Source organism: Eleginops maclovinus, chromosome 6 (genome assembly GCF_036324505.1).
Source record: "Eleginops maclovinus isolate JMC-PN-2008 ecotype Puerto Natales chromosome 6, JC_Emac_rtc_rv5, whole genome shotgun sequence".
NCBI lineage: Eukaryota > Metazoa > Chordata > Actinopteri > Perciformes > Eleginopidae > Eleginops > Eleginops maclovinus.
This window is the reverse complement of record NC_086354.1, coordinates 7,782,795-7,807,561: the sequence shown is the minus strand read 5'-3', so window position 1 is coordinate 7,807,561 and position 24,767 is coordinate 7,782,795. Positions and strand designations below refer to the sequence as shown.

At 40.8% G+C, this 24,767-nt stretch overlaps 4 protein-coding genes across 4 annotated transcripts in view; 2 read left to right on the top strand and 2 right to left on the bottom strand.

Moving 5' to 3' along the window:
* The first annotated feature begins 1,626 nt into the window (after positions 1 to 1,626).
* LOC134865433 (mitochondrial ubiquitin ligase activator of nfkb 1-A) lies at positions 1,627 to 3,696 on the top strand. Its single transcript, XM_063884938.1, has 5 exons — positions 1,627 to 1,745; positions 1,881 to 1,999; positions 2,111 to 2,198; positions 2,338 to 2,458; positions 2,540 to 3,696. Exons 1-5 carry the CDS (start codon positions 1,640 to 1,642, stop codon positions 3,036 to 3,038), a joined length of 933 nt encoding a protein of 310 aa, XP_063741008.1. The 5' UTR covers positions 1,627 to 1,639; the 3' UTR covers positions 3,039 to 3,696.
* A 1,811-nt stretch (positions 3,697 to 5,507) lies between these two features.
* On the bottom strand, positions 5,508 to 12,430 carry eif2b5 (eukaryotic translation initiation factor 2B, subunit 5 epsilon). Its single transcript, XM_063884901.1, has 16 exons — positions 12,204 to 12,430; positions 11,840 to 11,964; positions 11,577 to 11,762; positions 11,302 to 11,479; positions 11,137 to 11,217; positions 10,982 to 11,059; positions 10,585 to 10,897; positions 10,328 to 10,473; positions 9,948 to 10,092; positions 9,677 to 9,778; positions 9,484 to 9,585; positions 8,953 to 9,043; positions 8,752 to 8,875; positions 8,142 to 8,267; positions 7,741 to 7,848; positions 5,508 to 5,856 (listed from the first exon to the last, which is right to left on the bottom strand). The coding sequence occupies exons 1-16, from the start codon at positions 12,360 to 12,362 to the stop codon at positions 5,794 to 5,796; spliced, it is 2,127 nt and encodes a 708-aa protein (XP_063740971.1). The 5' UTR covers positions 12,363 to 12,430; the 3' UTR covers positions 5,508 to 5,793.
* A 1,031-nt stretch (positions 12,431 to 13,461) lies between these two features.
* On the bottom strand, positions 13,462 to 17,978 carry LOC134865478 (crystallin J1C-like). Its single transcript, XM_063885013.1, has 10 exons — positions 17,813 to 17,978; positions 17,115 to 17,181; positions 16,709 to 16,885; positions 16,513 to 16,611; positions 16,328 to 16,420; positions 16,098 to 16,254; positions 15,273 to 15,388; positions 14,541 to 14,618; positions 14,097 to 14,236; positions 13,462 to 13,866 (listed from the first exon to the last, which is right to left on the bottom strand). The coding sequence occupies exons 2-10, from the start codon at positions 17,179 to 17,181 to the stop codon at positions 13,768 to 13,770; spliced, it is 1,026 nt and encodes a 341-aa protein (XP_063741083.1). The 5' UTR covers positions 17,813 to 17,978; the 3' UTR covers positions 13,462 to 13,767.
* A 1,868-nt stretch (positions 17,979 to 19,846) lies between these two features.
* Positions 19,847 to 24,767, top strand: part of casq1a (calsequestrin 1a) — a 7,677-nt gene continuing 2,756 nt past the window's right edge. The window contains 6 exon segments of the mRNA XM_063884881.1: positions 19,847 to 20,135; positions 20,137 to 20,238; positions 23,140 to 23,233; positions 23,467 to 23,567; positions 23,745 to 23,856; positions 24,148 to 24,221. Of these exon segments, the coding sequence (XP_063740951.1) occupies positions 20,001 to 20,135; positions 20,137 to 20,238; positions 23,140 to 23,233; positions 23,467 to 23,567; positions 23,745 to 23,856; positions 24,148 to 24,221 (618 nt within the window). The 5' untranslated portion in view covers positions 19,847 to 20,000.

Genomic DNA, 24,767 nt, shown 5'->3' with positions numbered 1-24,767 from the left:
TATCACTTTTGTTTACACAACTTTACATCACATCCTCCACCTTGACCCTCAACACCGGAGCCCCTCAGGGTTGTGTGCTCAGCCCTCTCCTCTACTCCCTGTTCACGCACGACTGCGTGGCCACACACAGCTCCAACACCATCATCAAGTTTGCTGACGACACGACCGTCATCGGCCTGATCACAGACGGCGACGAGACGGCGTACAGAGAGGAGGTCAGAGCCCTGACATCTTGGTGCCAGGACAACAACCTCCATCTCAACGTCAGCAAAACAAAGGAGCTGATTGTGGACTACAGGAAGAGGCAGAGAGAGGCACACACACCCATCACCATCGACGGGACTCCTGTGGCTAGAGTCAGCAGCTTCAGGTTCCTCGGGGTAAACATCAGTGAGGACCTGACATGGACACATCACACCAGGGTCATATCCAAGACGGCTCGACAGCGGCTCTTCTTCCTCCGCAGGCTGCGGAAGTTCAACATGGACTCCAGGATACTCTGCAACTTCTACAGGTGCACCATCGAGAGTATCCTGACTGGCTGCATCACCGCCTGGTATGGCAGTTGCACCGCCCTCAACCGTAAGACTCTACAGAGGGTGGTGAAAACTGCTCAGCACATCACCAGGACGGAGCTGCCATCCATGGAGGACCTCTACACCCAGCGGTGTAGGAAGAAGGCCGGTAGGATATTAAAGGACCCCAATCACCCCAGCTACAATCTGTTCTGTCTGCTGCCGTCTGGCAGACGGTACCGCAGCATCCGGACCAAGACTACCAGACTCAGAGACAGTTTTATACCACAGGCTATAAGACTACTGAACTCCTGAGCTGTGTGAATGTCTACTCACATCTTTTTATAGTACACACATACATATATATATATATATATATATTATACACATCTGCCATACATATCTGTTTATAGTACACATATCTATATATTATACATATCTGCCATATACATCTGCTATACATAATATATGCATCTGCCCATACCTCCTCATTCAACAGTGTAAAGTGTTTTAATACTTTCAATGTATTCCACATATGTATATATTTCACATCCTCAAATCTTTATTGTTGTTATTGTAAATATTCTTCTCTCTTTTTGCACTATTTTATTTATCTTATTTGCACCATGTATGTTGAGTTGTTGGAGGAGCACGCGACATAAGATTTTCATATGCACAGCATATACGTTGCATACACGCGGGCTCTAGGACTGACGGTCACTTTACTATTTGCAGCATATACGTTGTATATGCTGCACAGCATATACGTTGTATATGCTGTGCATATGACCAATAAAGCCTTGAAACCTTGAAACCTTGAAACCTTGAACTGTAGCTATGCGTTGTGCTTTTGCAGAAAATAAATAATAAGAGAATTCTCTACATACAGAACGACATAATATGTGTGAAAGTGTTTATGTAGTTTTGACGGCAGTGCTTAATTTTGCCAGATATATGAGGTGTTTTTCACTATGGGTGTGTGGTTTTGTGAATTGTGTTTTGAGAAAATAAGCCTTGTTTTCAAAGCACTGTCAACAGAGCGGTGCAAAATGTTAGTTGGTTAGAAATAAAAAGGGTTCCACGGGACACTGCTGCTACCTGGTGGCCAAAACCCTAATGGAGAAATGCTGCTTACTCCCTATTGGCTGCTGAAACATGACGCAACGTGGGCACTCGAGGAAGTGAAACAAACGTTATTGAAGATACCTCAGCAGAGCTGTTTACTCACAGGTACGCTTCGTTTGACTTATCTTACTTTACTTTTCCCCTTCAAAAGGACAACACGTACTGTTACTCTACTAAATATCTTGTGTACAATAGTTTACTGAACTGTGCCAACCATGTTGTGTATTTATACCCTTACAGATATGGGTGACTTTCCTGTTAATCCGCTGGTTCTGCTTGGTGTTGGCTCCAGTTTCGCCTTCTCCGGCCTTTTCTATCATCTGCACAAAGAAAAGAAAGAGGAGCTGAAAAAGCTAAAGGCAAATGCATCATTGCTGAAGTCATGTTTAAGTGTTCAATCAGCTCTCTAGTAGTGTACAGATTTAAAAAATGCTTATTTTAAAACTATTTTGTGTTGCTTGTCATTCTAGGAAATACCCATTTTCAAGCCAGATCAACATTTGGTCAAAGTACTGAAAGCGTCCCCTCACAGGCGACTTCAGTATGTTGCTGTAGAAGGTAATCACAATTAACACTTTACTAAATGCAGCTTTTAATGGGTTAAGTGCAGTGTAAAGTAACTAATAGTTTATGAGTACTTCTCCCCCCTGTGGTTAAGTCACAGATGTTTAACAGTTTGCTTTATATGTGTATTGAGGTCTGGTGCAGGCAGATGGGGAGCCTCTGGCCAGTCAGTTTGTCCCTCGTTGTTATGGTGTGATTCAGAAGATCACTGTGGAGGAGCACTGGAAATTCTGGAACTCCCTCACCAAGACATGGTACAATAGACAACAAGACAAACCCAAAGTTTCCCTCTATCTATTATTTGACTATTGATGACGGTTTGATTACTTTTCCAGGAGTACCCGGACAATGAACAGAAAAGAAAGCAACAACTCTGTGCCGTTCGGTCTGGTCAGCCCTGGAGCCTACATCAATGACCTGTATGTGAAGGTTCAAAACCCTCTGGAGGCCTCCGGGTGCTACCTGGACAGGGTTTACTTCAAAGTTAGACGAGCCGAAAAGGGCTTGGCAGACATGGTGATAAATGGCATCAACGGGGAGGAGCCAGTGGCGATCGAGGAGAGCGAGGAGCTGCTGCGGGTGGGGAGCATCCTGACTGGTTATGGGGAGGTGGTGCTGGAGGGGGGTCAGGTGATGAGCCTGCGGGCCCCGCAGGATGGCCGCAAGTTCATCTTGGTGCCCACTGACCACAAGAGCTTCATGGACAGGCACGAAGGAACCGCCAGCATGTGGAAGACACTGGCGGCCATTACTGGCATCACAGGGACCGCTATTCTAGCCAAGGTCATTTGTGGCTACGTGGGAAACCAGGATGGCAAATCAAAGAAGGCCTGAGAAGATACTGTCGATTTAACGGCCGGAAAAGCTGTGACAGCTTTTCGGCTGTCCCAAAAAACTGCCTCAGGTGTTTTGCTTAGATTCCACTGCACCTTCCTGATGCTAACATAATGAATCACCTGTCAACCCTTCCTCAAGGGTTTTATCAATATTCCTTAGAACCATTACAATAGTAAAATTATTAGTCGCTTGTTTGCACATTAATGTAAAATCTACAGTGGCCTGTAAGGGTCAATACACAACATTGTACAAAACATAGAAAGCATAAGACTTTAGAATACAGTTACAAATTTGGAAGAAAATAAACTTAAAACAAAAACTGAACAGTTTTAGATTTGATCAATTTTCTATATTGTGATGTCTAAAATCATATAGTGCTAAATATTCTTGTTCAAATGTTTTATTTGGTTTGATCCAATGTTGTTCTGCTGTGACAGGAACTACTTTTCTTGAAACCATCATGAAAATATCTCTTTATTTCTTCTGCAGTCACTGGGCCATTTCCAATATATGAAGCATCAGAGGAGGACACATTAAATGTGGCATATTTTAGGACTGTTAAACTATTAAATCAAGGGAACGTTTTTGTAATAAAGTTGTATTTTTGTAATGTAAGATAAAATCCTCCTTGTATGGAGTGGTGTGTCATAATCAACCTTTTACTTTCGCTTTTCATTTGCAAGATTCTAGCTGTGCCGAATCAAAGGAACAACTGGTGTTGCAATGCTGTTGGGTCAGGTTTCCACTTGCCTCTACAGGATGGAATTCAATCAAATAAAAAATAATGTGGACTGGATCTATGTAGCAGATAAAGTGGGGCAAAAAAGTATTTAGTCAGCCACCAATTGTGCAAGTTCTCCCATTTAAAAAGATGAGAGATGCCTGTAATTTTCATCATAGGTACACTTCAGCTATGAGAGACAGAATGGGGGAAACAATCCAGGAAATCACATTGTAGGATTTTTAATGAATTCATTGGTAAATTCCTCGGTAAAATAAGTATTTGGTCACCTACAAACAAGCAAGATTTCTGGCTCTCACAGACCTGTAACTTCTTCTTTAAGAGGCTCCTCTGTCCTCCACTCGTTACCTGTATTAATGGCACCTTTTTGAACTCGTTATCAGTATAAAAGACACCTGTCCACAACCTCAAACAGTCATACTCCAAACTCCACTATGGCCAAAGAGCTGTCAAAGGAGACCAGAGACAAAATTGTAGACCTGCTCCAGGCTGGGAAAACTGAATCTGCAATAGGTAAGCAGCTTGGTGTGAAGAAATCAACTGTGGGAGCAATTATTAGAAAATGGAAGACATACAAGACCACTGCTAATCTCCCTCGATCTGGGGCTCCACGCAAGATCTAACCCCGTGGGGTCAAAATGATCACAAGAAGGGTGAGCAAAAATCCCAGAACCACACGGGGGGACCTAGTGAATGAGCTGCAGAGAGCTGGGACCAAAGTAACAGAGGCTACCATCAGTAATACACTACGCCGCCAGGGACTTAAATCCTGCAGTTCCAGACGTGTCCCCCTGCTTAAGCCAGTACATGTCCAGGCCCGTCTGAAGTTTGCTAGAGGGCATTTGGATGATCCAGAAGAGGATTGGGAGAATGTCATATGGTCAGATGAAACCAAAATAGAACTTTTTGGTAAAAACTCAACTCGTCGTGTTTGGAGGAGAAAGAATGCAGAGTTGCATCCAAAGAACACCATACCTACTGTGAAGCATGGGGGTGGAAACATCATGCTTTGGGGCTGTTTTTCTGCAAAGGGACCAGGACGACTGATCCGTGTAAAGGAAAGAATGAATGGGGCCATGTATCGTGAGATTTTGAGTGAAAACCTCCTTCCATCAGCAAGGGCACTGAAGATGAAGCGTGGCTGGGTCTTTCAGTATGACGATGATCCCAAACACACCGCCAGGGCAACGAAGGAGTGGCTTCGTAAGAAGCATTTCAAGGTCCTGGAGTGGCCTAGCCAGTCTCCAGATCTCAACCCCATAGAAAATCTTTGGAGGGAGTTGAAAGTCCGTGTTGCCCAGCGACAGCCCCAAAACATCACTGCTTTAGAGGAGATCTGCATGGAGGAATGGGCCAAAATACCAGCAACAGTGTGTGAAAACCTTGTGAAGACTTACAGAAAACCTTTGACCTCTGTCATTGCCAACAAAGGGTATATAACAAAGTATTGAGATGAACTTTTGTTATTGACCAAATACTTATTTTCCACAATAATTTGAAATAAATTGTTTAAAAATCCTACAATGTGATTTCTGGATTTTTTTTTCTCATTTTGTCTCTCATAGTTGAGGTATACCTATGATAAAAATTACAGGCCTCTCTCATCTTTTTAAATGGGAGAACTTGCACAATTGGTGGCTGACTAAATACTTTTTTGCCCCACTGTATAATCTTCTACTTCTTAGATAAGACCTGCAGCCTGTTTGTGAAAAAAAAACACATGATAAAGGGATATGGTGATATTTTTAATAAAACCTTTACGCTTTATATTGAGTCTTTAGGATACTTTTCCAAGCAGTCAGGGGTCTCTCTTCTTTATTTGGATATTGGCGTTCACAGCACACCGCCCTCATCTGGCGGGTTACTCTGTGATAAAATGTGTCAGTTTAAAGTGTGCAGAGAAGATCCTGATAGATGTTAGACAGAAAGCTGCTGCCGAGGGGTGAAACCAACTGCCTGAATCCCTTTATTTGCAAGTTTTAGAGTCATCTTTGTCTTAAGTGCTCCTCATTATTCCCCTTCCTCCTCTGAAGACTCCTCGGCCTCCTTCAACCACTGGATGAACTTTTGAAGCTGTTGGGGAAAAAACATACATCAGAATAGAGTGGCACAAGGTTCTTACGCAAGTTGAACAATAACAATGAATTTCAGAAAGTCAAAAAATGATAAATGGAGAATTATGCAAAATAAATACAGACGAAAATAAAGAAAATATTCAAGTTAATTGAGAAACGTATAAAGGGCGTCATTATATGTATTCTTTTCTTTTACATCATTGACTAGTCATTTCTAATAAAACAAAGAAATTGTTAAATTAGGGGGAAGGTGGTGGACCCAGAAAAAAATGTGTCATGGATTAAAAGAAATAGAGTATTACACACTGCCGCTGAACAGGTTAAATGAGTGAACAAACTTTGCAAAACTAATTTCAGTTACACCATTATTCCCTTTAGTATTTAGATATTGCATTATGGTTTGGTCTTCCATAAATAGTTTTAGAGGATAGTTTTTTACAGTGGTTAAGCAAAACAGATTTTTTTCCTTTTATTCTTTTTCCTCTACTCCTCCCAACTCATTTTGAAAATGCATTTTATTCCTCACATAAATAATTTGACACAAAAACATGTAAAAGGTGTATCAGAAATTTACTGAGCTTGCTATAAGCATTCAAAGTGAAAAAGAATAATACCTGTACTTATTGAGCTCCGCTTTTCACATGTACTTAAACTTAAATGTACTTAGACAGTGGCAGAACTTCAGTGTTAGTATTATTATATCTTAGCGCTGCATTTGACACTGTTGACCACAAAATATTACTAGGCCGACTGGAAAACTGGGTGGGACTTTCTGCAACTGTTCTAAATTAGTTTGAATCCTACTTAAAGGACAGGAAAAGCGTTGTTTCTATAGGTATCTACACATCTGACTTGACAAATATGACATGTGGGGTTCCTCAAGGCTCCATCATGGGGCCTCTTCTCTTTAAAGGTGCCATAGAAAGCATCTATCTGGTATTTTAAATTGTTCTCTGATGTCTACAAAGAAGTTATATAACTTTGGTTGATCCAAAAAATGTCCAGATGTGGTTTTACAGGCCCATTTACAACTCTATGATTTGGTCCTAGAATGAAACAAGCTGAATTGCCTTATTCGGGGCTCATTGAAATAATTATGACGAGCTCTGCTCTGATTGGCTGGTTTACAAAGAGCAATCCATGGCTGCCTCAGAGCCCACAGAAGTAAGTGAAGTTTGCGAAACTGTGAGAGATGAACCATGGAGGCTATTGGCATCCAACCTTACATGTTTGAGCCTTTATCGGAGGAGAAGACCGCTTAATTTGAAGAACAGCCAGTTGGTCGGAGATTGGAGAGCAACGTTACGGAGTGGTAAGTGTTAGCGTTAGTGTTTCCAGCAGCTGGTGTATGCAAATGTTGGGGCTGGACTGCCATGTGTGACGTCACACACAGAGATTGTTGTAATTCTCCCGTTTTACCGCTGTGATATGCATATTCATGATTTGTACGTGAAGGAGGAAATGGTGTTTGAGGTTCACGGTATGTCAGTTCAATGTACCGAACTCTCATTATTCAACTATGCCAAGGTAAATACATTCTATGGCACCTTTAAGATCTACATGCTTCCACTGGTTCAGATAATGAAAAACAACAAAATAGGCTACCATAGCTATGAAGACGACGCAGACATTTACCTAATAATTTCACCAGGAGACTATGCTCCAATATTCAATAGTCACATTAAAACAATTACTAAGTGGTCCTACTATCGCATTGCCTTACTAAATGCTATCACATATTTCAATGATGTTGTGCTGGAAACATATTAGTGGATTATTGTTACAGTGGCGTTTACCCCACCGGTCTAACTATAACCCTCATTATACTGTTATACTATATTCATATATAATTGTGTGAAGAAGCCTTGTGTGCTGTTCCTACCCCTTGGTTCTTGCGTAGCTGCTTGCTCTTGTCGGTGTCTCCCTGAGAGAACCAGCGCATTATCATGTCCTCCTCCAGGATCTCCAGCTGGTACATGTTCATCAGGACCTGGGGGGGGAAGTAACACAGCATTTTAAACACCAGGTACAGTACGGGTAGGTAAACTGCAATATTACATGGTTACTGCTGTTTCATGACTAATATATTTTCATTTGACCTGAGTAAACCCTATGCAATTTGGCTTAATTATCTTGCAGAAGGACACTTAGACATGTTGAATGCAGGGTCTGAAGATCAAACCAACAACTTTGCGATTTAAGGATGAGCAACTACCTCCTAAACCACACCTGGCCAGCAGAAGAGATAACTAAGTGTATAGAGTAGTGTGGATTGACTCTGACCTTGACCATAGCAGCCCAGTGACTCTCCTGCTCAAGGAAGTGTTCCTCGAAAGCAGCCAGACAGTCCAGGTGGTCCTGTGCTCTCTTCACATAGTTCTTAAACACCGGCGCCCATTTCTTCAGCAACTGAGAAGCAGAAGAAGTGCAAGAAGTACTCAGATCGTTATCTTGGTAAAAGGAGAAATGTTATGTTCCTAAAATACTCTATTACAAGTAAGATTCCTGAAGTGGAAAGTACGGGAGTATTAGCAGCAGTCGTATATAATCATAGCATGTAATATTATATTGTATGACTAACAAATACATAAAAGAGCATTTTTATGTTCATTTTAAAATACATGGTTTTAGTTATATATTAAGAAGCGCCCTATTATATCATAAACGCATAGCACATGTTTATATGTAAAACGTATCTATGAGTGTTAAATAAATGCAGTGGAGTAAAAAGTACTATATTTGTGAGTAGAAATATAAAGCAGCATAAAATGAGAATAGTCAAGTAATGCACAAATGTGTCACAATTGGACTTGGAGTCAGTGTGTTGTTACTTTCAAACACTGCTATGAAGAGCAGAAAGGCAAAATTCTACATTTGATGCTTTCATTTTTACCGGTAGGAGCAGAGCAACGTATTGCGATGCGGTGAGCTCTGGGCCCTGCTGCTGGAAGGGATACTCCAGCACCACCCTGGTTATAATCTGCATCACCTCCTTCAGAGTGATGTTGTAGGCGTACCTGGAGGGAAAGATTGCGTCAAAACTGAATCTCTTTAAAAGAGAGCAAACTGTGGGCAGTGTTGAGTTTCTCCTTACTTGAGAGAGTTGATCTCAAGTACAAGATTGTCGCAGCCGATGTTTTCCTCCAGACCTCTCTGCAGAGTCCCCAGCACCTCCAACTGGAACACTACACAGAAAGCAGACCAAAGAAGAAGAGTTAGAGGAAGAAGGACGCTTCACTGCAAAATCACAACAGGGATCAAAGGAGTCTGATGAATTCATAACTTAGCTAACTTAGCTGGCTGTGATGCCAGATAGCTTTCGACCCTATTTTGAGAATTAAGAGGTTTTGATGAAAAAGAAAAGGAACTGCAATTTGGTAATTAAGTATTAATCAAACAAGGGACTTTGTTAGAGATTATTTGAAATTAACAGAACCCTCAAAATGATGTGTTAGCAGACAGTGAAAGGAAATAGTTCTCCTAAACTACTGAAGAAATTACAAACAACCCTTTGTAGAATGAAATTATAGTTCTAATTCTTGGTTATGTTATTGGCATGTTGTCTCTTTGGCCAGCAGGGGGCAGTCATGTGGTTTTACAGGTGGCTAAAATGAACAACTCTCACCTTTGACATCATCCATCTCGGGGGAGGGGATCACGGGGTCGTCAGCATCATCGGGCTCGCTGTCCTCACTGTCGCTCTCAGGGTCAGGGTTCAACACCAAACCTAATGCATAGGAAATAAAAGCCAGGGTGGTGAGACACAAACTAAATGGCAGATTTAATAATTGCACAAGTAAGCCGTGCTGCTGTCCTACCCCAGAGACACTGCGACAGCTCCTCATCCTCAGTGTCATCCAGACTGCTGGCCTTCCAGATGTAGCCTTTCCCCTCAGCTCCGACCTCGGCTGGGTTAAACGCTGCAGAACAGAAGAGAACACAGCTTATTACCACATTATTTAAATTAAGTCTTTATTTTGTATAAAGGAAATGGGGGGAGAAAGAGGTATGTGTCGATGTTGAAGTTATGTGGCATTTACTGTACCCAGCACTTAGTTTATTCATATGTCATACACAGTCCATTCACACCTTTCAGTTTGGTCTTGTCTTTGCTGTGTCCGACACTGGCATCATCACTAAGGAACTCATCATCGTCCTCCTCTTCCTCCTCGTCTGGATGGTGCATGGACAGCACGGTGCCCTCAGGTAGAGAGATGTTTGGTCCAATCACCACCTGGAAAACAGTCCACAGAAAATGAGATAGATTTCACCGTTTCACAAGTGCTATTCTGATCTTGGCACATAAAAGTGGTGGTAGAGAAAAACATCCAAGATTGGGCTAAGAGCAGAGTATGTTGTTAGACCAAAAATGTGAATTTTGGAAATAATTGCATCTACATTACTTCAAAAAAATACAATCAGCTTTTGGCTAATTACAATTAGGAAAAATAATGATAATACTTGCTTACATTATACGCCAGGACACACTGCTTATTCAGATTAACGCCTTCTTTGACCACAGCCTTGTCGCAGATCACAGACTGCGTGATCTTCACCTTGCTGGCTATGTGGACATTATTCCAGATGTAGGCATGGTCCAGGGTAACATTGTCCCCTGTTGTGATGAAGGGGAAAAAAAGGGATTATTAACACTTCCTTCATTACGTACTTATATACGACTTCCTACTTTTAAAGACAGACAAATGAGTCCGTTTTGTGAGCTCACCTATGGTGCAGTTGTTACCGATGACGCTGTTAGAAATGTAACAGTTTGCGCCGATGCTTGTGTCACAGCCGATGAGGACGTTCTCCTCCATCTGGCTGCCGTGGCCCAGGCTGACCCCGGACCCTCGGTAGACGTTGTGGCGGGAATACGTGCAGCTCCGTCCCTGCTGGTCGACGAAGTTAGCCTCGGGGGTGAGCGGGTAGACCCACCGCCGCACGAGGTCAGACGACACCGAGTCGTACATGAGGAGGTTGGACACTCGGACCCCGTAACCATCCTTGGTGGCGTGCATGTGTATCTGGTTGCCCAGAATCTAAAAGAGAAATTAAGTAATAATGATTTGAGAGGCGTTTGTAGCAAAACATGATTCAAATTTCACTGGGAATAATGCGGTTACCTCTTCATTGACCAACATCCCTCTGACAAAGTCATTCCTAGTCTGGTAGTCGAAGTTGTCAGTGAAGAGCTCAGCGACCTGGAAATGTGGAAAAACTCTTGTTACCTGAACCACTAATGAGAAGTTCAATAGCTCCTGTGTTTTGGATTACTGACCTGTGGGGAGCAAATGCTGATGTGACAGTCCAGGAGGTCGTGTCTGATTTCAAACTCGTCACTTGCATTGTGGAAAATGTTCTGGCAAACAAACAGAGAGCAACTGTCAACAATCAATCAAAGCCAAAGTAAGGTCAAGGTGTGATATAAATATGAAGCTCCTACCATGGGGAACTGTAGCCTCTTCAGTCCCTGTGTCCTCTGGTAGTGTAGAATCCTCTGGCTCTTGCTGTCCACGGCAACAATGACATCATCTTCCTCACAGCGCGACCTGTGCACGGGCGACGATTCCTTGAAGATCATCGTCATCACCGAGATGTTCTTCTCCACCTTTCGACGATGCCTGTGCAAAACGACACATTGTATTAGAGTAAAACATACTAGAGAGTTCCTATTTAATTTCTCCTGATTACAAACAAACCAACAAAGCCATATCTTACCTATGCTCTTGCACTGCCTGACTGAGGTCAATATTTGATAACACATCTCCGTAGACCAACACGAAGTCCGAGCGCAGAAGGGACTTTGCATCAACATCCCTGAGTACATCACCCAGGGAACGGTAAAACTCTGAAGTGATGATGTGGACTGTGTTTGGAGAGGTGGGTCGACACCACTTCGACTTCCTGTCAGACCACAAAGACAGGTCATCATCTTTCATTGGAGACATATTTCCAAAAAGAACCACATTAGTGAAACTTACATTAAGTGTTCCTTGATCTCACTGGCCATCCAGCAGCAGAAGACAAATGTCTCCTGAACCCCTGTGGAAGTGAGGAACTCCAGGGTGTAGTCGATCATGGCAACATTACCCAGCGGCAGCAGAGCCTGTCATCAACAGAAATGTGACAGATGTCATTAGAGGTAACTGTACAGCAGCATCCTGGAGGAAATAAGGCACCAAGCACTATTAAACAAAACCCACACAGCTGCTTGAATAAAGGCTTAAAGGTAACGTGTTTATCTCCGTTAAAATAGTTTTCAGTTTCAAGGCAGCCCTGTCACCGTTTACAGCATGGACTCTAGCTAGCTACCGTTAGCAATGTATAGATTAGCTCGCTGCCTACCCTTGGCTGGTCTTTGGTCACCGGGAAAAACCTCCGGTTGAAGCTGTCAGCGACTAAAACAGCCTGCAGCGGCTGCTCCTCCTCGTCCTGCTCATTTGCACCTTTTCTACTCGAAAGGCCAGAGCCAGAACGACTTTGTTTTGCTCCTCTACCGGCCATGTTTGTCTCCAAAGCGCTGCCTGCTAACCATCTATGTCGTCAGCCACGGTGGCTGAGGAGGGACAATCTGTGACGATGGTCGTGGTGAAATGCAGTACTCGTGCGTTTGTTTACCTTGTTTGATTTAATGGAAATAACATGAAGTTGTGAATGTAGACAATGTATTTTTTTGTTCTTCTTTTTTATAACAAAATGTCATTATTTATTCATAAATAGGGCTCAACCTTTGAGCCTTACTCACATGCCTCACAGTCAACATTTGTGTTCACATAATATATTGTATGTTAGCTGTTTGATGTATTTTCTAAACATTACATTTTCCTAACATTCAAAGCTTTCCTCTTACTGCCTCATACAATAGAAAACTACACTATTTGAATTGTGTTTATTCTGTGTTTTACACTAAAATGTACCATTACTGTAACATTAACACATTCAAAAAAAACTTTAAAAAATATTTGTGAGGCTTTCGTTGCCCCAAATAATCAATACACTTTTAATTAAATTTATTTTTTGCTATTTTTCAAAATTAATTTGATACCAAAATTATTTTGAGTTTGTCTTTATTGGTGTTTGGCTGCTACAAATTCTGGTTTGAATTCGACAGCCAGAGAAAATGATATCTAATGGAAACACATCAACAAAAACCCATTTCAAAAAGCAAAACTATTTTTAAATGATCCGCTATTATAAGAATAACTAATTACTATAACTATTAAGACACCTGTGAGTTTACTTAAATCCATCTATACACAGCTCAGTCAGTAGGGGCTTGGACTGGGAATTGTAGGGTCGCCGGTTCAAGTCCCCGAACAACGAAATATGGAAAGTGGACTGCTACTTGGAGAGATCCCAGTTCACCTCCTAGGCCCTGTTGTGGTGCCCTTGAGCAAGGCATCGGACACCTCCAATCCCCCCTCCCCATTGCTCCCCGGGCGCTGCACGATAGCTGCCCACTGCTCCTGGTGCTAGGATGGGTTAAATGCAGAGGACTAATTTCACTGTGTGTGCTCTGCTGTGTGCATGTATGTGACTAATAAAGAGGGTTTCATCCTCCGATTCTATCTATCTAGCTACAAGTCAATAAACAACTGAAACATTTTTAGTGTTTTATTATTAGTTTATTATTTCCATATTGATGGGCCTAACTATCAGTTTTTGACACTGGTTGCACTTCTTGCAATTTTTCTCAACATATTTTTTGTAAAATAACTTTATTGCAGAAAAACTCGGCTTCTGAACATCTGAACCAACATGTTTAACTTTATCAGAGACAAAACATCCAGCTCCTGCCATCCAATCGTTTAAACAAGAACCTTCATACACTGCTCTGTGAAAGCTCAACAGTTTTTCATTTTGTTCTTAGCCACCTGCACATCACATTACCCAGCCAAAAAAAGAGTAACTACTGGTGTTGCTTGGTTATCTTCTTGGCGTGCTCCAACGTAGACTGATAACGCAGAGTTCTGGATGTCCAGGAAGCTGGAATTCCCTCGAATCCAATCTGTGGCAATGTAGAAGAGATTACAGTGTGACAAGATTTTAGAATATCTGTCTTTCTGAACGTTTCTCCGTGTGAGATGTGCATATATGGCATGTTTTGTTACTCTGTAAATGTATATTGTTTGGACCCAAAAGTAGAGTTCAAAAGCTGCTTCCCTATTTCATTTGAGAATGTTGCCATAGCTTACCACATTTAAATAAATCAAATGTGAGATTAGCAAACAGTCATACCTGAGCTCCGAGACAGGCTCCGATGAAAGAGCCTCTGCTACAGGTGCACCCCCCGCAGCTCATGGTATCTCTGATGGCCTGCTCGTAGAGCTTGGCTGTCAGGACCCCATGCAGCGCTGCTTGGAACGCACCAGGCAAACCTGAGAGAAAATCAGCACCATGTGTTAATAACATAAAGGCATTGGAACTGGTTGTCCCAATATTCCTCTACTACTACTTTCAGCAACCAAGCTTATTTGGTTTGATTATTCATGGGTTAATTACATGTTTACTGTTCACTCTTGATCTGTTGCTTTTATGACACTTGGATTTCCCTATCGATCTTATCTTATGTAGAACAGTAAAACCACAGATTAATGAGTTACAGGGAGTATAAGATGTCTAATGTTTGATTATAAAGTATGACATTCTAATGTAATATGTTAAAAAGAACTTTCTGAATACCTCATGTGTTTGGAAACACACTGGGGATCAGTTCCTTAGGAGTCTTGGATAGATTCTCCTTCACCTGACGAAGGTGACCTGGAACCAATCAGAAAGGAAGTCATTGGATCAGTTTCACTTATTGATCAAAGGTTGGGAAACAGCAGCATGGTAACAAGGAATTTTATTAACCACATATTAACATATGAACAGAATAAAGATATAATACCTATAGCCTAAATAAATTGAATATACAATATAAAATATACAGAATAAGAGAAATGACACTATGAGAGACCATCCTGCTACTAACAAAATATAAATATAAGACAGTATATTCTATATACATTAGAAAGTGTGCAAAGTAGTTGCATTCTTTAAGATAAAGCACAATATTGAAAAACAAATTAGGATCATTGAAAGGGAAAAACAGAGATGAGTTTGGCCAAAATAAAGGAGAAACTAAGGAAACTATGAAGCCTAAAGTTCTCTGCTAGCCAGGGATGAAGTGTTTTAGAGAATTCATCTTATAGTTACTCAGATACAATAAACTTTTCAACCTTAAAGAGACATAAAACTAACTTTTTGGAAAGTGTCTATCTGTAGATGGTAAGGATTGAGTTAAATCAAATAATTTAACACAGTATGTATTCAGGATATGAAACTTGTACAAAATGATGAATCCCTTTAATCCTGTGACTCAGTCCCATGACTTTAGTGTAGTGAAGCAACAATGCTGCAGGCCTCACATACCAATGACTGCTTTGTCCAGATCCTGAGGCTGCTTTCTGTTCGGGTCACTGAGCTGAGCCAGCACTGAGTCCAAGGCTTTTGGATCGGGACCGTTCAGGATGAAATGCTCCAGGATCCTGGAAAAATAAATGATGACCTTTTAGAAACCAATTTAAGGTTGAGCATGTTTTATAATATAAAATTAAGCAATTAATAACTACATTTAAGTCTAGTTTATGTTTTAGGTTTGAAACCATGTTGAAAGTTATGCTCTGTAGCATTCACAGTGATATTGCAAGACAGTTGCTGATGAGATGTTTGATAACTCAACGAATGTCCAAAAGTTAATGCTAATCAACAGCAACATTTTAAAATTAGGAAATGTTTGGAATTTAACTCAGGCAGTGGAGACCTTTATTATATTTGTTGCCGACTCAATTCATTAAGATTGTTTATATATTTTCATAAAGTGTTTTTCAGGTTATTTTTGCCTGTATTTTGAAAGCATAGAAAGGTAAAGAAGATAAACAGAGACATTTGAACTTGAGATATGTCAAAAGATTTTAGGAACGTGCACAATAATTATATTCACATACTATAAATATTCTCCATAAAAAAAGGTGTTTATTCCATCATCACAGATTCATTTTTTGTTTACCAGAACACATTTCTACTGGATTGAGTAAGTGAATTTAATAGTAAAATGTCTTCGCACCTGTGGTGTCTTCCAATAGAAATAAAGTCTGAATTATTTTGCTATTTAATATTTGTTTCACATCCTTGTTTTAGAAATGACCAGTATTCTCATCAGTAGTGAAAATGATGCGTTAGAGAGAACATACTGACCTCGCAGCTGCGAGAGTCTCTGCCACACACTCATCATTGTTCTGAGTGACACGGACTGCCTGCTCCACCTTCTCCAGCATGTCAGGCTTTCCGGCATAAAAAGCCACTACAGGAGCCAGTTTGGCTATTCCATCAATCTGGCAGTCGTTCTCACATCCTATGGAAAAAAATACTCATCATTTAGAGCTATTTCACTCATTTGAGTCTTGAATGAAAATAACCATATTCACCTGTTTCTTCTTTGCCTGCATCAACATTCTTCAGGAAGCTCTTCAAACTCCCTTGTCTCCATGGTCCCTCGATGGGCAGCTGAGGTCTTGGGCCTGTTGGACAAACACAATGTCATTAGTAATCCCAATTTACAGAGTAAAGGAGTTTGATACATTTTTCTGCAGTAACTGGATGGTTTTCCTACCTCCTTTGTCTCTGTAGGGGTCGTTCACAGGTGTGTCATACTCTGATCCTGGCCCAAAGAATTTCAGAGTGCGTTGCTTCAGATCTTCAACATTTAGACCTGGTCATAAAGTTTACACAGCTTAGAACATCATGTAAAAGTTTGAAGTGATCGTGAAGCAGTGTATCGGGTCTTTAAGATGGTGAATTAGGCCTACCTCCACATTCAGACAAGGACTCCAGCAGGACAAAGGCCTGGTCTCCGTAGCAGCTCTGCTGGCCCGTCGACCTTCTGTAGAAAGGGTTGGCTGACTCAGCGCGGAACTCAGGGTTTGGCTCCTGAGCCAGGATCCCCTGCAGCTTCTGCAGGTCATAGACCCAGTGGAGGGGCTGCGCTGAAAGGGAAAATACTACAGGTCAATATCATTCTGATCCGAAACTCCTTGAAATAAACTGGCATTTTAAGAATAAAAATGGTGCTTAGGGAAAAGACTCAGATGATAGAGAAAAGAAACATCAGCACAAATGGTGGTATGACAAGGAAACCAATTGTAAATTAAGACTGTACTGAATACAAAACAGACAATAAAACATAACAGTATGATAGACCTTCACCATTATTACCTGCTGCATCTGCAACGGCTGATCCCACGATGGCTCCTATCGCTCTGTTGGACAGAGCTGCAGCCATCTGTAAAACAATTGTTATTATTATAATTACAGTAAGGCTTATCTGTCTATAAAATCAATCAATAGAAAACACGCTGGCGGAAATGGTTACTTAAAAAGTAAAGTATTTGTTCTAGCTTTTGTAATGTGTCATCTTAGCTACTTATATCTGGTAATGTAAACTGAATATCTTTGAGGTTATGGACTGGAAATACATTTGCATACATATCTCACATTGAGCTCAATGAAATTGAGCGTCTTTTAATTTTGTTCCTTAGAATAACCAATAGACTTGTCTTGAGTTACATGTGTTGTTAGTTCCAGCCCTGTTGTTAATGTGTATAGGGTATGTCTCAAATTTGTAATCAATTAAGTCAAACATTACAGTTTGAGGTCATCTGCAATCTACTAGTTTCCCTGAATGTGTATCTGTACAGATTGGATGCTAAAGCTAGCGGTAGTTGCTTGACAAAGATATGTTAAGTAAACTTTAGCCTGACTTTAATGCAACATTGTTTAGCCTTCTATTATGCCTAAGTACAACAGTGGCCTAGGCAGAGTTAGCAGAGATAGCGGTAACTTCAGACACTGCAGACTCCAAGCTAACGTTAGCTAGTCTTTGGCAACACTAGGCTGACATTGTGAAGTCTTACCTTAAACTCCGTTTAATGTCACGTTATACTGATACTGATAGCCAGGTCAAACTGCAGTGTGCTTCAACCTAAACCTTCCGTTAAACGATTTCAATCAGTGGGCTGTTCCCAAAATGTATTATGAAAGGTTGTTGCGTTAGCACCGCCCTCCTCTGGTCACCCTTTGACCTGCCTTGTCTCAAGTTTATGGACATTGTCAAAAGTGTTGAACATTAATGGCTACAACTGGTTTCACCGGAAATTAATGTAAATTACACGGTAGCATACATGTGCTATAGAAACATGGTGATTTTCATAGGCTGCATATAAAATAGAGCCAAACACTGAAGATGTAACGGTCAAACAAATAAAAGCTTGCAATACTGTAAAGCTGACCAGTATCAAACCTCAGTATTCAATATTCAATACTTCATTAAACAGTATCAACATGTAAGATTATAGTGGCAGGGTAAGAGATTTTATTTTAAACAGCATCATCTACTGAGCAGTAGAGGTAACTGCTGCAGACATGACTAACGGAAATTAAACTCTGTGTTATCGTCAAGTAATCACATAAGAGTCTCCAGGTGTATGACACATTGTTCAAATTCATTATATCAAACACATTCATGTTATTTTATAGGACAATCTTTACCTTTAAAGTTTAGATTTTGAGGTACACATTCGTTGCTATTACATTTGAACTTAAATGGGCACTTTTACGCTCATTTTCAGGTTTCATAATTGTATTTTGCGCTTCTACAGTATCATGTTTTAATGTTGAAAAAATACATGTATACATGGCAAGAAATAATAATTTTCCCTCCGAATGAAGTTTCTCCTGATTGAACTGTAAAGTCTGTGAATTGTGCTTTTATGAAGTCGTGTTGGTGGGGCATTTTGCAAATCTGTGTCCAGGGGCCCATTGTACAATAATCTGAACATGTAAGGCCTTTACATTCAGAAAATGGTTATGAAGCTGTTATGAACTCTATCACACCATTTTATTATTTGTTGACAGTGCCACAGTGAGCCTCAGTGGTCATTGAAACCACACGTACTGTAAATGCATACCACCTCCTCCTACCATGACTGCCGTGCACATACAGTCAACTCCCTAAAATTAAACATACAGCTTTCAACAACTCCCTTAAACTCCCATTCTGCTTTAATATTGCATGGGCTGCATGTCATGCTACAGAAAGAGGGGTGTGGTGTTCAAGCTACGTGTGTTTTTTCGAGGGTCTGAAGGAGGATAACGTTACCATGTGGCCTGTATTTATTTATAGCTTACCTCCTCCCTTTCAATCTGTAAAGTAATATCAAATCATCATACGTGCTGTACACATTGGACAGGCATACTGTACGTACAGAGGGATCCGACTCAAAAAGATACAAAATATTGCCACATGGCCCCCACCTTAAAACCCTATGTTTCACTTTCTTCTTGAGTCAGGGCTAAGTGACACCTATGCAGTGAATCCTCAGCAAGTGAACCACCCTCTCCTGTCTTCATGTCCCAGGGTGACCCAGCAACACATTCTAGCACTGCATTGGTGCCAGCAGCAGCAGCAAATTAGAAACCAACACCCACTCCTGATATGTACTTCTCTGTCCTACATCCATTATTTTTAGCTGGGATTCAAGCCTCCATCTAGACTTAATATGGGAAAAGAGTGCCTCATATTTGCAGGCTCCTTTGAACCCATCAGGTCACAGTTTCTTCAGTTGGCGCAGAGCAGAAAGGCAAACACATCCCTCTTTTTCTCTTTACATCTTGCTTTTGCACCACCTCCCTCCACCTCCACCTTATTCTGTTCTCATGGAAAGAGAGCAGGTTGGTCCTCATCTTCTGACTCCACCCACTTTTACAGGTCTGCAACACGCACCGAAGTGCACACAAAGCTGTCACCCCAGAAACCACAGCCCCCCCCCCCCCCCCCCTGCACACCCCCCCTGTGTCCCGATTGCACCCCACATAGACATACACCTATGTCAAGCTAAGGCCAACCCTCTTGCAATCTGCGCCCCACTGCCAGTTACCCATGTGCAGTTTTTAATAAGGTGGATGCAAGAGTTGGTCTTGCTCTCTTCTGGGTGACGCGGATTGGAAGGGGTTCTTCATACTTACACCAAAGTGTTTAGTTTTTATCCATCATTTTTTCTTACTGAAACTGCAAGTACATCTACATTATCTTAGAGAGAAACCATGAAGTGGACCTGGGTGCTTGTGGCAGTCTTGCTGTCCATCGGGGGGTTATCACTGGCTAAGGAGAGCCTGGACTTCCCTGATTATGATGGCAAGGACCGCGTCCACAACCTCAACGCCAAGAACTATAAGTCCTGTGATGAAGAAGTACGATGTCATGGTGGTGTACTACCATGACCATCCCGGAACCAGCCGCGTCGCCCAGAGACAGTTTGACATTGAGGAGTTGACCCTCGAGGTGGGTTGAGATGGGAAATATGGGTAGGGTACTGAGGAAAAAGCTGTATGCTGGATTCCTAATGCATAGCACAAATAAACATTACACAGTCTTGCTATTAAAAGTGGTAGTCTTTAGTAGATTTAGTTTTTTGATAGAATTTTATTTTGTTAGATTGCACATAATTTGAAGTATGCATTATTAGATACAAATGGATTACGAGATTGTTGGCGATAGGGTGTACATTTGTGGCTAAAAGGGTTACGGCTAAGAATATGTGGCAACGGATACGTGTATTTTTTGCAAGATTTCAAAAGTGTTAAAAGTATAATTGAATCAAGGGGCAAAGTGATGCTGTAAGGTGGGAAAAATGTGGATCTGAAAGGCTGAAAGGTGAAGTCTACTAGCATGTGTTCATTGTGTGTGTGTGTGTGTGTGTGTGTGTGTGTGTGTGTGTGTGTGTGTGTGTGTGTGTGTGTGTGTGTGTGTGTGTGTGTGTGTGTGTGTGTGTGTGTGTGTGTGTGTGTGTGTGTGTGTGTGTGTGTGTGTGTGTGTGTGTGTTTGTTTGATAGAGCTGATGTACCTTATGCACCCTCTGTCAGTACATCTCAGGCCTCCTGTCAGGCTGGATACTCAGCAGTTTGTTCACATTCCTCACAGAGACATTACATCATCTTCCAGCGAGCTTTCAGTATCAGCTTCAAACCTCAACTGACCCGGCTAGATACTCGGATTGAAAAAAAACACTGAATATCAAATGTCACACACTCATACACATCATTTTACCGGGAAAAGTCATATTTTCATTTCTTGTAATTTCTTGTCGAAATGAAAGTTTGCTATCGTTTGAAGTGAAAGCTGCAGTTCCTTATAAAAGTAAAAAGCGGTGATTAATGATTTATGGAAGATATCATGGATCTGGGATTTGGCATAGCCACTTCACAATGTACAGTAAAATATGCAACCTTATATGTTTGATGCATTGCTGATGAGCCGCAAGCATGGCTGGAGGCTTCTTTTAGAATTGACACTAGGTACAAAAAATTATTGGCAATTACATCCAAATTCAAATACAGATTTGGACATAGGATCTGTAACCAATCCTCATCACACCCTAAAACACAAAATACATTGATCAATTAACAAATTATAGTTGTACACCATGCAAACCAATAAATACAATTTCGAGGGATAGTTCTATACATTTAAAAAGAAAACATTTATACACCTCACATCATCTCAGCAGCCTCTGGTGTCTCTGTATGGGAGTGTTTGGGCTTGGTCTCAGGGCTGGAGGCCAGCTCTAGAGGTTCTGGCCTCAGCAGTGCCGGCTCAGCTCCCCACTGTGATTGACACTCTGGCAGTACTGTACTTGTCAGCGGTTCCCCGTACGCTGAGCATCACCGCCACCTCGCCAAAATAGTCCCTGGGCTGGTGTTGCTTCTGGCGCTATATTTATCCCTAGATGTTTGGTGGCGGGTCAACCTCCCTGAAGGCTTGTGTTTCTCCTTATGAATGTATTATGATTTACATTTGATGGGGATTTATTATTAGCAAGAGGCGGCAGCAAAGGACTCAACATTTCAGAGGTCAGGGCCGAACTGTTTGGGAAAGTTATATGGAATATGACATGATGGGAATGTCATGAGGTCGTAAGACAAAATATATCGTAGAGGTGGCCCGACATTCTGACTGGGGTTCCTGTGTGAATTCTCCTATTGTTTCCATGTTTCAATTCAAATTAGAAGGCATGTATTCTCCAGGAAATAGAAATATTTCTAAATGAAATTGTGTACAGCTGTTGTGCATTTTGCAAGTTGAGTAGTTAAAAAACATGAGGGTCCAGTTCTGAAATCCCATCCCAGATATTGAGATTGTTGGTTTAACTTTACATGTAGTTAGTTAGGTTCAGTTACTGTGAAGAGATTATATCAGCCACATAACGGTGGATACACCAAGGTCTAAAGGCTACCTTGCATGTTTTATATTTAGAGGACTTGTAGATATAAGGCTATGAAATCATGTTCATATTGGATCTATGACAAAAATAAATAAATAAATAGAGTCACTGGATAATTAAAATCAAAAAATGTATTTAATATTAAAATCATGATAAACAACCTTGTTGTTAGTTGCATTGTCTTAATGCAACTACACATAATAATCTCTAACTGTAAGTGTATTAAAGAATATTTATCATAGTAAATTGATTACAACTATTCTAGTTTACACAAGTATCCTACTATTGCTTGGATAATATAAAGTCTAACTCATCTCGATCACTTGCCCTAAAATGATTATTTTAGCCTGCTTAAATGCCATAAGGGTGGGGTGTGTATCAAGATATAATGCAGCCCAAACAAGCTTTTGATGCAAATAGATAATAATGAATGTATATCATTTTGCATTATACAGTACATAAAATGTATCATTTGTATACTGTTACTCACCAATGCACCACCAATCAAATTAAAGCAAATTGCAAGAACTGTGTGCACAACAACCTGCCGATAAACCCATAAGACACAATGTTAATGCCTGTCACAGCAGCTGCCTAAGATCTCTGACACCAGTGTGCACCCATGTATGTTTATGTTTGAATGTGTGTTTGAGAGTTTGAGACAACCCTCAAACAACTTCCTCAATGTAGTAAGGCTGTGTATGCTGCACTGCCATTGGTGGAACAAACTGTCAGTCATGAGGTTCAAGTTTCATACAGATTTAGAAAGTGCATAAGCAGCGGTCTGAAAAGCGGGCTTTTATGGTAATGAAAATATTGAGTGGGACAACATTGTTCAAAAGGTATAAATGTGCATGACAAATGGACACTATTGCAGGCTTGTGTTCCATGTTTTATAGACTTATTGATACTTCACTGGCAATTCATGTCTGTTGTTATATGACAGTTTCTTTGTTTTGCAGCTTGCAGCTCAGGTCCTGGATGAGTTTGATGATGAGGACATCGGAGTCGGACTCCTTGACGCAAAGCTCGACAAAGCCATTGCGAAGAAATTAGGTAAACATGCAAACAAATTCAAGACAAATATGAGACCAGCAAGTATCATAATCTCAGTCATTTCTCATCTCCATCTCCAATGACTGGTAATGTATAGATATAAGTAGGATGTGGCCTTCTTAACTTCAGTGTTTATTGTTTTTACGGAAGATACACATAAAAATAAAACGATGTTTGAAGGATGATCCATTTTTGACCTTTGCTCAAGCCTCGGCTTCTCCTCTTCTTTCTAGATCTTGATGAGTCAGACAGTGTCTACATCTTCACCGACGATGAAGTCATAGAATATGATGGCGAGTTTGCAGCAGACACTCTTGTGGAGTTCATCTTTGATGTTCGTGAGGATATAATCTCCCAGTTAATAGCCTGCTTTGTTTAAGAAAAATCTCTAAACCCCAGTTTACTTTCTTTCAAGTTCTCAGATTCTGACGCTAGGTTATACTTTTTTATGTCACCTTCAAATCCATCCTCCCCTCTTTTCTCCCCTATGACTCTAACTTTTTGCTAACAGGTTCTTGAGGACCCAGTGGAAATTATTGACAACAGTAGGGAACTGAAAGGCTTTGAAAACATCGAAGAGGACATCAAACTGGTGGGCTACTTTAAGAGTCACAAGTCAGAACGTAAGAATCTGTACTGTGATGAACTGATAACCTGTTTTTAATTTCTTTTTACATTACAGTTGCTTTTCAACCTAATTACTCATGATTTCATATCGAGCAAGTGCAACAGAGACCAGGCTCAGGTTGCTTGATTTAACTTTGAGCTGCAGACTGATTTGATTTTTAAGGTGATTTTCAAATGTGCACACTAGAAGCTACATTAATGATGAGAGCAACAAGTCGACATTATTAGATGTTTCATACAGGAGCCGATCTACTGAAACAACTTGATGGATGCCTATACAATTTCAGATTTCTTGGCTTTTGCCGATGCTGCTGAAGAGTTCCATCCTCACATCAAGTTCTTTGCCACATTCAGCACTAAGGTGAGTAAACATTATACATATCTTAAGTTTATCAGACACACTTAAAACACCATAATAAGACTGGTAAATGAATGACTGTTTATTTATTTATCTTATTTTCTATGAGCTAATATTAACTTTGTCTCTATGTTATTTAGTGCTGTTAAGGTTTTATCAAGTTGTTTCCCCTTAACACAGTTGTCTGCAGCCGCTAAAATTAGAGTCTATAGTTTGTTGGCCATAGAAACAAATCAATACTTAAAATACTCACTGGCTAAGGAGAGCCTGGACGTCCCTGATAACGATGGCAAGGACTGCGTCCACAACCTCAACGCCAAGAACTATAAGTTCCTTAATGCAAAGTTTGCAGTTGTTATATCTGTTGTTCTTAATGCATCAAGCACATGATTTGATCATCAAACTACCTCATCTTGGATTTCTCTCTAGGCTTTGATTCGCAAAACCTTGTGTAAATTATTGCAAGACGTGCTGCTGGACAACCTTTCCTAACCTCAGCGATTTGAGGTCATAGCAATCTTTCAAGACTCTTGCCAATTTAGGGAACTG

Bases quoted from the DNA above. Each gene is read 5' to 3' on its own strand.
- LOC134865433 (XM_063884938.1), top strand. From the start codon at position 1,640: ATGCTGCTTACTCCCTATTGGCTGCTGAAACATGACGCAACGTGGGCA. The intron at 1,746-1,880 runs GTACGCTTCGTT...ATACCCTTACAG, and splicing joins GCAGAGCTGTTTACTCACAG to ATATGGGTGACTTTCCTGTT. The intron at 2,459-2,539 runs GTACAATAGACA...TTACTTTTCCAG, and splicing joins AACTCCCTCACCAAGACATG to GAGTACCCGGACAATGAACA.
- eif2b5 (XM_063884901.1), bottom strand. From the start codon at position 12,362: ATGGCCGGTAGAGGAGCAAAACAAAGTCGTTCTGGCTCTGGCCTTTCG. The intron at 11,763-11,839 runs GTAAGTTTCACT...GTGGTCTGACAG, and splicing joins GAGATCAAGGAACACTTAAT to GAAGTCGAAGTGGTGTCGAC. The intron at 5,857-7,740 runs GTAGGAACAGCA...TTTCCCCAACAG, and splicing joins AGCTACGCAAGAACCAAGGG to CTTCAAAAGTTCATCCAGTG.